Source organism: Epinephelus fuscoguttatus, linkage group LG17 (assembly GCF_011397635.1).
Source record: "Epinephelus fuscoguttatus linkage group LG17, E.fuscoguttatus.final_Chr_v1".
Taxonomy (NCBI): Eukaryota; Metazoa; Chordata; class Actinopteri; order Perciformes; family Serranidae; genus Epinephelus; species Epinephelus fuscoguttatus.
This window is the reverse complement of record NC_064768.1, coordinates 2,124,664-2,138,557: the sequence shown is the minus strand read 5'-3', so window position 1 is coordinate 2,138,557 and position 13,894 is coordinate 2,124,664. Positions and strand designations below refer to the sequence as shown.

The following is a 13,894-nucleotide window of genomic DNA, read 5'->3' as shown; positions in this document are numbered from 1 at the left end:
ATTTAAAGCAAACCTCACGGACTGCATTTTTTCATCTGCGTAATATTGCAAAAATTAGGCCTATCCTGACCCGAAAAGATGCAGAAAAATTGGTCCACGCTTTTGTTACCTCAAGGCTGGATTATTGTAACTCTCTATTATCAGGTAGCTCTAGTAAGTCCTTAAAAACTCTCCAGCTAATTCAGAATGCAGCAGCACGTGTACTAACAGGAACTAAGAAACGCGATCATATCTCTCCTGTTTTAGCTTCTCTGCACTGGCTCCCTGTAAAATCCAGAATTGAATTTAAAATCCTACTGTTAACTTATAAAGCTCTAAATGGTCAAGCTCCGTCATATCTTAGAGAGCTCATAGTGCCATATTATCCCACCATAACACTGCGCTCTGAGAACGCAGGGTTACTCGTGGTCCCTAAAGTCTCCAAAAGTAAATCAGGAGCCAGAGCCTTTAGCTATCAGGCTCCTCTCCTGTGGAATCATCTTCCTGTTACGGTCCGGGAGGCAGACACCGTCTCCACATTTAAGACTAGACTTAAGACTTTCCTCTTTGATAAAGCTTATAGTTAGGGCTGGCTCAGGCTTGTCCTGTACCAGCCCTTAGTTAAACTGACTTAGGCCTAGTCTGCCGGAGGACCCCTCTATAATACACCGGGCCCCTTCTCTCCTTCTCTCTCTCTCTCTCTCTCTCTCTCGTATCCTATTACTGCATCTAGCTAACCCGGCCATTCTGGATGTCACTAACTCGGCTTCTTCTCCGGAGCCTTTGTGCTCCACTGTCTCTCAGATTAACTCATACCGCAGCGGTGCCTGGACAGCGTGACGTGTGTGGTTGTGCTGCTGCCGTGGTCCCGCCAGATGCCTTCTGCTGCTGCTGCCATCATTAGTCATTAGTCATACTTCTTCTGTTATTATACACATATGATTATTGTCACACATGTATACTGCCAGATATTAATACATACTTTCAACATATTGTACCACAGTAGCCAGAACTATAACTATAATATTATTACTTTCATTAATGTTGTTGTAAGCTACTGTCATTACCTGCATCTCTCTCTCTCTCTCTCTCTCTCTCTCTCTCTCTCTATCTCATTGTGTCATATGGATTACTGTTAATTTATTATGCTCATCTGTTCTGTACGACATCTATTGCACGTCTGTCCGTCCTTGAAGAGGGATCCCTCCTCAGTTGCTCTTCCTGAGGTTTCTACCGGTTTTTTTTCCCTGTTAAAGGGGTTTTTTGGGGGAGTTTTTCCTTATCCGCTGTGAGGGTCTTAAGGACAGAGGGATGTCGTATGCTGTAAAGCCCTGTGAGGCAAATTGTGATTTGTGATATTGGGCTTTATAAATAAAATTGATTGATTGATTGATTGATGATCCTTCAGAGTCACCGTCATTTGGACTTGTTGAAGTGAAGAGCACCACTAAACACGATGCTTCGCAGGTTGCTCACCTTAAGAGGGAAAATGGCTCTGTCAGCCTGAGGCGTTCACACCGTTACTACTGGCAGGTTCAGGGACAGTTAGCAGTAATCGGCCTAGAGTGGTGTGACTTTGTCACAGACACACAGATAAGTTTGTCTGTTGAAAGAATTTGGCGAGATGATTCATTCATAATCAAAATGAAGGACAAATTAGACCTTTTCTACTACAACACATACATGAATGTTGACTTGGAATCACACTGAACTGTTTAGGACTCTCAATAGATGTCTGATGTAATTTACTGTGAATAATTTTAATTAATCTTTTGTTTTTACTCATTTTATATTTTACATATTAACTAATTAATTAGTTGATTTTCATTTTTGCACAGTATAAAATCAAAATGTTTATCAAATCAGTTCATGTTCATCTACCTGTCTACAGCATAACACCTTGCTCATGGCACACAAGGCCCAAAATGATGATGCTCCCACTTACCTACTGACTGTGAAATGTGGTGAACTGATTCAATAAATCAGTTGTTTAATCAGTTGTTGTTGGTTCATTTCGAGGAAAGTAAAGGATTCAAAGTAAGTTGACCATTATAATTTATTATGAGGTAACATAACTGGCATGCGTAACAGTACTGATCTGGGCACCAATTAATTTATTGACAAAGCATCTTATCGGAAGGTAAAATTTCACACGTTGTGATGAAATAATTACAGGTTACTTTGTGTTAGATTTCATTTCTGTTACATTCAACCACAACATTTATATATAAAAATATACAACATGTACATCTTTGAAAAAAAAAAATGCTCAAAACTACTTAGTCAGTATGTTCACATTCAAATTTATCATTTGCTGTTGATCCTCTCAGCAACCTATTCACCAATTAATTTACTGACAAATCATCTCATCTGAAGGTTTATTTTCACACATTCTGATTAAATAATTACAGGTAAATGCATTTATATTACATTAAGTGTTACTTTCTGTTGGATTATTGCTCATTTCTGTTACACCGAACCACAACATTTATATATAAAAATATACAACATGTACATCTTTGAAAAAATGCTCATAACTATATTCAAATGTATAATTTTTGTTGGTTGCTGGGCCTGTTGATCCTCTCAGCAACTTATTCTTCATAGGACAAAGGTCCTTGAAAATTAACCATAACACAACAGTTGTGCCAGATCTGGTTGACAGTGCCCATCAGAGTGAGTGGTGCAGGTGAGTCCCAGATGTGGTTGGACTTAACTCTGCCTATTACCCTCTCAACTACTATCCTGAGACGGGCGATGGCTTGTGTTTTCTTGGTTTCCTCTCTTGTAAATTGAGCTGAATGCTTGAAGGGTGGAATGATGAGTTTTGCTCCAACATTAGAAAGTAGATCTTCAATGAGAAAGCCTTTGTCAGCCATCACTTCGTTACCTGGCTCAGGTAAGGGAAGGATTCCACTGATCTTTGTTATCTCCTTGTCAGAGATGCTTCCAGTGTACAGGGGCAAGACAAACGTTACCAAACCATTGGGAGCGACTCCGATCAGTCCCTTCAAGGTCGTCCTGTTTTTGTAGTGGGAGAACATTTCTGATTGCAATGTTAGTGAAGAGGCAGTCGCCACAGCAATTTCAGTGCAGTCCAGTATCACACGGACATTGGAACAGTGCATCTTAAATTTTGCTGGCATGACAGACTTCACCTTGTCCATGCTCACCCAGAGAGGAAGTGACCCCAGCATCAGGAAGAGATAGTTGGCCCAAGTGATGGTGACTCGACTCACGGTGGCTACACTGACCTCAAACATGTCAGCAATGAGCTGCTCTTTCATCCCAACCGCTACTCGCATAGAGTACATTAGAAACTCATCGATTAATGGCATCCTACGAGAGGGGCTGGGTGTGATGTCTGACTGACCTATCCTCTTTGCCTTGCTCCAGTAGGCCAATCGAGAAGCAGATGGTGCAATGGACTCCCAGAAGATCTTAAACACACGTTCAGATGGAAATTTTGTGTAAAATCGTATCTGGTCATTGGACGCACAATATCGTCTGAAGAGGGCAGGGGATGGTAAGGCTAGCTCCTTCAGCTTGGCTTCCAAGTCCTGGATATAACCCACTGCCTCATCACGAACACCTATAGTGATTGAAAAGAAAGACAGAAACTAATTCAGTTCTTCATTCCTACAGTGAGATAATACCTAAGTATTCAGTAGCTGTAATGTCATCTAATATTCTGATGATTGTTATTAAATATGAACTTTTAGCTCTCATCATCTTTTATCACAGGTATTGTGTTGTCTGGTTTTGTACTATGTGTCTTGTATATGGATCTGAGTCTGTAATCAAGTTTAACACAATACAACACCACACAACAAAACACAGCAAAACATAACACATTCTGGCATACTCGAGGTAGAATCTTTCACCTGGTGGGGGCGGCGTTGCATAGTCGTGGTCGAGTTTCGCCACCTTCATCGCTATTTCGTTGTTCTGGGCCTTCAAAGACAGCATAGACAGCCGCTTGTTGGTTCTCTCATAAACAGACTCTCTTTTCAGATGAGATGTAAAGTTGTTCCAAGGGAAAAGACTGGGAACAGCCCCGGGTATTAAGCGGCTAACACTGCAACCCAAGATGTAATCCTCAGACGTGAAGTGTCTGCTACAGACATACGTGCTCCCCTTCTTAATGACGAAATTCGGCCCTTCCTCCCGCCGGATCGCCTGACTCCATTTCCTTCTAACATCGCTGTCAACCGGGACAGAATGAAAAGAAAGATACGGCTGTTTTTGGGCAGAGCAAGAACAGCCCGGTACACTGCAGAAACTTTTGTTTCTTGCTTCCGCCATTCTCCATAGAAAGCGGAAGTAGCTTTAGACGTCGTCTACGTATTTCCGGTCAAAAAATGCGGAAGTGTGTAAAAGGTCTATTCATAGGTTTTATAATTACTGTTATAAATCTTTTCATTTATTTCATGTGTACTTTTTGTAACCTTTTAAAATGGATGTTTTCATGAATGCAAGCTTTGACTTAATTTTGTTAAAATGTTTGTGTAAAGGTTATAACTTTTGCTATATAAAATGGATCAGACAAAATTTACTTTAGAATAAAAGCTAATTTTTTTGAAAGCTGTCATTCATCAGTTTCCTGTGATGACTGGAAATATAGTGATGATTTAAACCATTAACAAAATATAATAGTTATTAATGGTATCTTAATGTTTCCATTTATGTCTTAACATTTACCCAAGTTTGCATTTATCTTAGCAGAATGTAAAAAAATGAAAAGCTGATGTTATGTGCTGGTTTTGTTTGAACATTTCTTTAAGACAAATGAAGAAAATTCACCGAGAAACTATTCTCCTTTTGTGAAAAACAAGGAATTATCTGCACACTGAATAGTTTTAAGCCCCGTAGGAGGTATTATTTATTTGTGACGTTGTGACATATGAGAAGGTTCTGTGGGTATTGCTCGGTATTGAGGCTTATATAGTGGCTGATGATTATGTTTCTGTTTGCCTCACTATAAAAACGTCACCTTTGCCTGAGGAAGACCCTCTCAGAGTTGGCAACATAGCGAACAAGTGATACCTCCTTGGGGGCTTAAAAACTATTGTGTCCAGCTAATTCTTTGTTTTTCACTTTGAGCCCTTTTATCCAGTCACATTCTTCTGTGTTAAAACTAGACTTCTAACAGAGCAGCAAACAAAGGGTACTGTCCAGAATCTTCTCAGGCTCTGCTGCTGGGTGTAAGGTGCTTAGTTATCTTCAAGTACAAAGTTAAAATAATCAGGCCCACACAGAAATGGACAGCTTAATTTTTGTCAGTGACAATGTTAAACATTAATGCTTTGTTTTATCTGTAGTGTATGATTTGTTTGTCCTTTCAACTGACAATCAGATTTGATTGTCTCAACATTAGCCATGACAGCCTGGGCTATAATCAGGCCTAACAAAATGTGTCCTAAAGGCCAAATTCAAAAGCAGTGACACTGCTAACTGTAAGCAGTTCACTGCGTTTGGAGGTGGTCTTTAAGACAATTAACAAATTTACTTAAAAACATATAATTTCTCCTAGGTGTTAGATGACTGTGCCTGATGTGAGGGTGCTCAATTATGGCACCATTTAAACTATGAACAAATGTAGCCATAACACTGTAAATACATTTCCTGGCCTTATCAATCTTTGCTGGATTGCCACCAGCCTCCCACCTGCACCTTTGGGCCAATGAAGAAAATATTATCTTAATGCCAGGATGCTGGAGGTGAAGCTGGTGCAGGTCCCCCTTCATCATGCTGACCAGCTTGATACTGCTGACCTTGCCCATGTCATTGCCACCACAGTGGATGATGAGGACATCCGGTGCTGCTCTTCCTCGCAGGGAGTGGGAAAAGAAGGAGAAAAGGCCTCTCCACTGCAGTCCACCCCAGCCAAACCAGCAGACAGAAAGTTAACTATAAAGGGTGAATCACTTCTTTTTGTTGAAAATACTATTATGTCACATCTGTAGGATAAAATAAAAAAGGGAGCAACACCTTAAAATGTAGATGACAGTCTTTTAAATGCTTTCTTTCCATCCTTGGAAGACAATGTAATATTAGCTGTCTAAAGTCAAGTAGCCAAAACTGATACTTAGAGTTTCTGCTGTGTGTAGCAGGCGTGGTGGAGACGTAACGTTAACAAGTGGCCATGACCTCAACACCGGCGATGTACTGAAAGAAATTAACATCTTGTAACATGTATAACACTGCCTTTCTTTCTCAATTTCTACATTTCTTTATCATGTTCTAGATGATAATCTCTCAATGCGCTGTTGATAACAGTAACATTAACGTTACAGATACATTTCAGTCCCCTTTGACTTTTATCAATGTCACCTTACCATAATTAACGTTAGCTTTCTATATTTAAAAATGTTTAAGCGTTTTTTAAGATTGTGTAATCTCAATAACAGCTGAATCATTGTTTCAAGGTTTGTTGTATAACGTTAGTTTCAGCTAAACTCAATTTACCTCAAGTTACATGAATTAGCTGGCACCAAGCGGGAACAGCCGACAACACAGGGCTTGCCCAAATAGAGTAGCTTGTTAGCCTCGTAGCTTCTTAGCCTGTGGCCCTTTGCTGCATGTCACTCCCTCCCTCTCTCTCCCCCCTTCACGCTTGACTGTCCTATCAAATAAAGGCTAAAAATGCCCTTAAAAATATCTTTAAAAAAAAAAAAGTATGAAGTCATCTGCTCTCCTTCCTCCAGCCACTTCTGCCTCGATCTAACAAAAGCCCCCTCTGTCTTACATTTATACAAGTCATCAAGTTTTGTTTGGAGTTCAATCAATCTGAGTCTATCTTTAGCAGAGAGTGAATCTGGAGGAACGCTGGTTAGGGATGTTATCTCAGAGGTGATATTTCCTACTTCGTTTCTTCTAGATTTAGCTAAGTTGCTACCATATTTCCTCATATATTTACCTATTTCATATTTCAACAATTCCCAGTTTTTGCCATAAACTTTGTCCTTCTGAGCTTAATCCCAATGCCGCTTAATCAATCTCTGCAATTCAATTTTCACAGAATTATGTTTTAACAAGGAGCAGTTCATTTTCCAATAGGAGAAGTGTTTTACATTTAGATTGTCTCGAGACAGGTTAACATTAAGCAATACTGCCTTATGATCTGTCAACGGAGTGGGTGAAAGATCAACTGTGAAGGAATCCTTATCTAGAGAGTTAGAAACAAGCCAATAGTGGAGCCTTGATTGTCTAGAGCCATCCTTGTTACTCCAAGTGTAAACTCTGTCCCTGGGGAATTTCTCCCTCCATACATCATAAAGATCATATTTATTCATCAGCGTTTTTAAATGAAGAATTTGCAAGCGAGGGCTTACCGGGTGGCCATCTGTCAAGAGACTCGTTCAGAACAATATTAAAGTCCCCTCCAATTATCAGGTGTGCATTAAAATATTTTTGTGTTAAAATGGTAAGTTTAGCATCCAAAGAGCCCAAAAACTCATCATTATCTGACCTGCAATTATAGCCATAAATATTAATCAAAATGAAAACTATGTCCCTTATTCTGCAAACCAGACAAACGGAGTGACCCTGTTTGTCACACAACGATTGCAAAGTTTCCCCTTCAAAATGACCCTTTAAGTTAGATACCCCTGCAGAGTGTTCAGTCCCATGTGAGAACCAAATATCACTGCCCCACTGTGCATTCCAAAAGCTTGTGTCTTTAATGTTGGAGTGTGATTCTTGCAGAAAAGCAAAATCAACTTTTAGCTGTTTAATAAATAAAAATAAAGCTTTACGCTTCAGCCCATTTCTTAAGCCCCTGGCATTCAATGAAACAATAGAAAAAGCCATAAATAAATTGAAAAGAAAAACAAAGAAAAAAGAATAGCCTATTTAACCTTCTGCCTAAATAGTGTCGTTAAATTAAGCTAATAAGCAGCAGGTCGACGACGCCTGCAGCACCATTGCTTTACACTGCTTATCAGGTTAGGTTCGTTCGAGATGAGCCAGGTCTGCGCAGATTCGATCACCGGTGATCAGCGCACAATGCATGCCGGTTAGTTTTGTGTCCGACTTCATCCCGACTTGCTCTGACGTATTACAAAAGTGGACGGTGATAAAGCTGCGAGAGCGAGGCGGCCGCAGTTTTTAGAGTCAGGCGCTGCAGTTGCTCTCCACCGACTGCACCGCCTGGCTCTCACCTGATCTAACAGCTGATTGGTTAAGATGCCGACTCAACAAGATGACGTTTTAGATAAACTACTCATTTGTGTTGAATTTTAGAGATTAAGATTGTATTTGTCTAACCTGAAGGTTTATTCTGTGAACAGAAAACATGTTGTGTGACTGATGGTGAAAACAAACTGATATATGGGTCTGATCACTTTTTTAATGAATTGACATCATTCCAGACAGGATGTTAGTGTGTCTGTGACTTCCTGCACGGAGTAAAGGCTGCTGGAAACTGTAGGGAAACTGTCCGACTTCACCACAGGTTTTTGTCACCCCCCCCCCCCCCCAGTTGTCCCTCTTGTCAGGCAGCACCTCCTGGCAGATGGTGATGGCACGACTGCGGACGTCCTCCTGGTCAGACTCGGGAACTCCAACGAGCCTTAGGTTCCATGGGCGCGTGTATGTCTCCAGCTCATCCATCCTTTTGGTGATCTGCTTGACAGGTTGCTCCACCAGGGTGACCCTCTGCTCAGCGTGGGCCACCTTCGCGCTAACAGCCTTCAGCTCAACAGTGGCGCGCTCCAACTTTTCCTCCAGGTGTATAATTTTACAGTCGAGAGTCGCATCTGAAGTTAATCAGTTTCTTTACCTCTTCAAACTGTTTGAGCATGTCCATGCAAAGCGAGGTGCTCTCCACAGCCTCGCTGGCCTTTTTCTTCATTGCTAGAGATTTAGATGGTGTTACCGGCAGCGGTGGGAATTCCTCCTCGAAAGCCTCGAGCTCCTCCGTGCAGCCGGCTCCAAATGTGTAGTCGTGCCCCGCAGCCTCGAGTACTTTACGCGAAGCAATGTCTCTTTTTCCGCCAACTCTGGCGGCAAAGCTCGCTCTATAAGCACCCTGGGTCCTAGTCGTCATTATGTTAAACAAATAAGTCAAAGAAATTCCTTTTGAAGCAACTGGATAAAGTTTGGTCCATAGCGTAATCGTGCGTGGTTGCTCAAGCCGCCATCTTTTGGCCAAGCCAAGTTTTTTTTTCTTTTGCAAGCACTGGTTTCTTGTCGGACCGGTCAGAGTGACAATTACATCCGGTTCATGGAAGCTAACGCTTTGGCTAACAACCGCTGCGTGTGGAGGCTGCAAATTTGGAGAAATTGTTCAATATGAGGTAAGTTGTGCTCAGGTAATAATACGTGCCAGCTTACTGTTTGCTTCTACAGCTGACATATTGGAATAGACTTCATGTGGCGAGTAATTTTTACATTATTTGAAGATTTATGTTTGTCGCGACTTGTTATTTCGCCACATTAAGCCATAACGGTATAAAGCTGTATTTAGGTGGATTTCAGCACTCACATGCGTTTTCTTTGGGAAATGCCACTCTAGTTAATTTCTATAAACATTATAAAAGTAGCATGCTGGGATATAAATGCATTTTTTGTACTTTTCCACAACACAGAACAAAATGAATGCATCAATGTTCTATGGGAAGCGACCAGGTGGACTTCAAACCAGGGTTCCACCAGTCGAAAGTGACGACAGCTGTCTTGACAGCGAGGATAGTGATGAAGACTACACTCCTACACCACGTCGGCACTATCCACTAAGCTACCGACGCCCCTATCGCTGCCGGTTTCATCATCTGGTCAGGAGTGTAGTCTGTACGCAGCATGCACAGACCCCATGCACAGAGGCACAGCCTTGCCGCAGCGGTCGCGGGCTTCCTAGCACCAGTGTTCTAACTGTGCGTTCACACCGGACGCGAGTGAAGCGAATTGCACGCGCGTGACGCGTGGGTTTAGACGCCTGACCATTTTGTTAATTCGCGTTACCGCGTCGCGCGAGTAGCGAGCCCGCCCATTTTCACTAGATAACAACATCTTGCCCGCCATTCTCTCCTCAACCATGGCAGAGATCAGTGGCGCAAAAAGTGGGTATGCACTATATGCGGCGCATAGGGGCGCCGAGCTAGAGGGGGCGCCAAAGCGATGAGGGGAAAATTATTTCCAGTTGGCATTTTCTGTATTTAACAGCTGTTTGTGCATGTGTAAATGATATGATCAATAACAGAGGCATGTCACTGATTTTTATTTGAATCGTGATGACAGGGACCTGAAAATGGAGAGGCAGAAGAGAAAGCTCTCAGGGACACAAAATAGAAAACGGAAGAGGGAGAAGGAGAAAGAGTTCGTTGGGATGAAAAAAGGCATTTCAAATGAAAGACAGTAGGTAAGTTATGTCAGTGTAAGAGGAGGCTTGTAAATATTCAGGTTAGCTAAAGCTACTACTAGTAAAAGGACAGGTTACAGTTGTCTTGCAACTGTGTACTGATCAGTATTTACAATATAACAGATCATGGCAAGAAAAATAAAGGAGCTTGTTTGTGGTTATTTTGTTGTTCAGACAGTAATCGGAAGTCTTGGATGTCGTCCAAACACTCTATTTACTAATTGGATTATAACTTGGCAGTGGTGTGTGATAGAGACTTACGGCAAAAAGATCCGGAAAGTTGACGACTGCGCCGTTTCAAAGAGGGGTCCGACATGATCGTAGCCCTTTCAGATGCTTTGTAATGCAGCCTTGAAGTTCAGTGACTTTTTGGAGTCTTGGCCTTTAAATCCGTCATAATACTGAACGTTTTTTATCGTGATCTGTGGATTTACTCTATTCACTGAACTACTGAGGCACCTGAAGTAAGAATAGAAGAGTGTAGATCAAGTAAATAATGTGTAGATTCTTATTTGTGCATTTAGATGGCAGGCGGACCTAAAGGGAGAAAAAAGGGCTTAGACCTCTGAGGGTTTTTAACTAGATGGTGAATCATAAAACAGATAAATTATAGAACTTGGGAGTGATACACTTGAGTTTAAATGTCTTCACTCGGATATAACACTACAACGTTATATCAGTTCAGCTCATATACAGTTCGTGTATGAGCAATGATCGCTTGACCCAGTTAGCAGTGATCTCTATTGAAAACAGTGTGGCACGGTCTATTTCATTTGATGCCATTCTTGACAAATGGGCATGTAACAATTTAGTGGTAACATTGTTACATAGAGAACAAACTGTTGTTCAGATGTCATAATTTCATATTTCCACTACAGAGAATATATTGAGCACTGGGTGCCGCTGCTGTTACATGTTATTATATTATTATGCATTATTTTTTGTTTTTGATTGAGCTGATCACCTGCTGTACTATTTAATTAAAAAATAGAAGTCTGTACTAATAGTCTTATATTTTATAAGTCCATGAATCAATAAGATTTACACAGGTAAGCATTATGAACAAAATCCGGTCGGGGGGGGGGCCTGTAATGTGTCTGCATATCCCTCAGAAAGTAGGTAGTTGCGCCCCTGGCAGAGATAACCACCATCGCTGTGTTGTATCTGCTCTGGAAGTCCCTCCCAGATGCGTCGGAGGGCCAAACGCCGGCGTTTTTGGGTTCACCCTATCCTGCAGAAGCGCATCCAGCTCGGCGAGTTTCACCACCTCCTCCAGGAACTCCGTCTGGATGATTGCCGCTTTCAGCGGTACTTCAGGCTGACTGGGGCCCAGTTTGAGGACCTGTTGGCGAGGGTTGGTGCCAGGATCTCCCGGCAGAACACCAACTACAGGCGCTACATTTCAGCTGCGGAGCGCTTGTCCATCTGTCTCCGGTGAGTAGCAGTTTATTGTTTATTGTCAAAATCATTAAATATTCACTGTATCTAGAAAGTCATACGTCTGCTTATCTGACACTATAGTGGTATGAACCCACATTTTGCTGTGATTCAATTTCAATAAACGGATCAAAAGTATAATGTAATAACGGCATAATATAATGATAATCTTTATTTGTATAGCACCTGTCATACCCGAAATGCAGCTCAAAGTGCTTTACAACAAAAAAAAATACATGCACTGTGTGCTTCACTTTAAAAAATAGGCATGAAATGAACAAAAAACGTGTTAAAAACGTAATGTTACATAAAATTACACACACACACACACACACACACACACACATACATATACAGTATATAAGATAACAGCATGTAAAAGGCTGATGAAATTACTAGTCTACTTCATGATGTCGATTTATGAAAAGTCTGAATTCATGTGCCATTTGTACAATTTATGGGTAAATCCTAGATCTTGACCTGCTTGTCATGCATTTCAATAGAAAATTAGCTCATTTTATCCACTGCAATAATGTAATAGCATAAATACTTGAGTACTTTCACCTGTTCAGCCATATCAATAAAATAGTACAAGTAACAACAGATTTGATGTAGACTGCCACCTATATTCACTTTAACTCAGCTAAATTTAATGTTTTCTTCTATGCTGCAGATACCTGGCCACTGGTGACTCCTTCAGGACCATTGCAAACAGTTTCCGCGTTGGGGTCTCCACTGTTTCCCTGATAGTTCCAGCTGTAGTCACAGCTATTTGGGATTGCCTCGTGGAGGAGTTCATGGCTGTGCCCACCACAGAGGAGTGGAGGTCCATCGCAGAAGGGTTTGAGGAGCGGTGGAATTTTCCTCTCTGGTGTGGCGCTGTGGATGGGAAGCATGTGGTCCTGAAAGCCCCTGCACATTCAGGATCCCAGTACCACAACTACAAGGGGACATTCTCAATAGTCCTCCTTGCTGTTGTGGATTCCCAGTATTGCTTCAGGGTGATCGATGTCGGGGGCTACTGCAGGACCAGTGATGGCGGTATCCTGGCCAACTCAGCCTTTGGTAGAGCGCTTCGCTCTGGTACCCTCCAGCTGCCTGCTGACCGGCTGTTACCAGGAGCTGACCACAGGGGACCCCAGCCACATGTGTTTGTCGCGGATGAGGCCTTTCCACTCTGGAAACCTCATGAGGCCATTCCCCGGGCGCACACTTACGAGAGACCGGCGGATCTACAACTACCGTCTGTCCCGGGCACGGCTGGTGGTGGAGAACACCTCTGGGATCCTTATCCCAGTGGCGGATGTACCGGCGTGCCATGGAGCTCCAGCCCGACATTGCGGAGAAGTGTGTGAAGGCGACCTGTGTTCCACAACTTCCTGCGGAAGACGACCCCAGCGCCTGCAATGAGGGGGAGCATCTCCAATGGTGTGGTGGAGCCTCTGCCAGATCTGGGAAGACTGGCTGCGAACAACTCAGCAAGAGAGGCCATCAGGGTTCGGGAGACCTTCGCAGCTTACTTCTCGGCAGAGGGAACGGTCCTGTGGCAGGCCAACATCTAGTGTGCAAGCACTCACAAAACGGCTCTTTTAAGAGCCACCTACACATTACTACTGAGCAAACATCCTGCAATATTTATTTTCTTTTGTGTACTTTATGTTAAAAGCTTCTGCACAGCTGGAACCTACACAATACATTACACAATGTTCTGTGTGTGCAATAAATATATGAAATTAGATGAGAATTGTTTCTGTAGGAAAGAAGACGAAAGACAGCTGAGGTAGATTTTTTTTTATATATACATATATATATATATATATACATATATATATATATATATATATATATGTATATATATATATATATAAATCTTGCAGTATAAAACATAAAAAGTGAACATATATACAAATAACGTGTCTACTCTACAGAGAACAAAAAGGAGCAGGCTTGGGTGAACAATTTGAAATGGAGGCCTCAGGGACACCTATTTTTAAAAAACGTGGTTCGTGCCCTGCAGAGATTGTTGCACCATTAACTAAAAAACTACTCACAATGATCAAAATTTAGCACAACAGGGCTGGCTTCAAAAATTAATTTGTGTATGTGAAATTTCACATA

General features: G+C 41.8%; 1 protein-coding gene across 1 annotated transcript; it reads right to left on the bottom strand.

The window, feature by feature from the left end:
- Window positions 1–2,029: 2,029 nt before the first annotated feature.
- On the bottom strand, window positions 2,030–4,284 carry LOC125904299 (uncharacterized). Its single transcript, XM_049601634.1, has 2 exons — window positions 3,864–4,284; window positions 2,030–3,571 (listed from the first exon to the last, which is right to left on the bottom strand). Exons 1-2 carry the CDS (start codon window positions 4,282–4,284, stop codon window positions 2,574–2,576), a joined length of 1,419 nt encoding a protein of 472 aa, XP_049457591.1. The 3' UTR covers window positions 2,030–2,573.
- Between the last annotated feature and the right edge of the window lie 9,610 nt (window positions 4,285–13,894).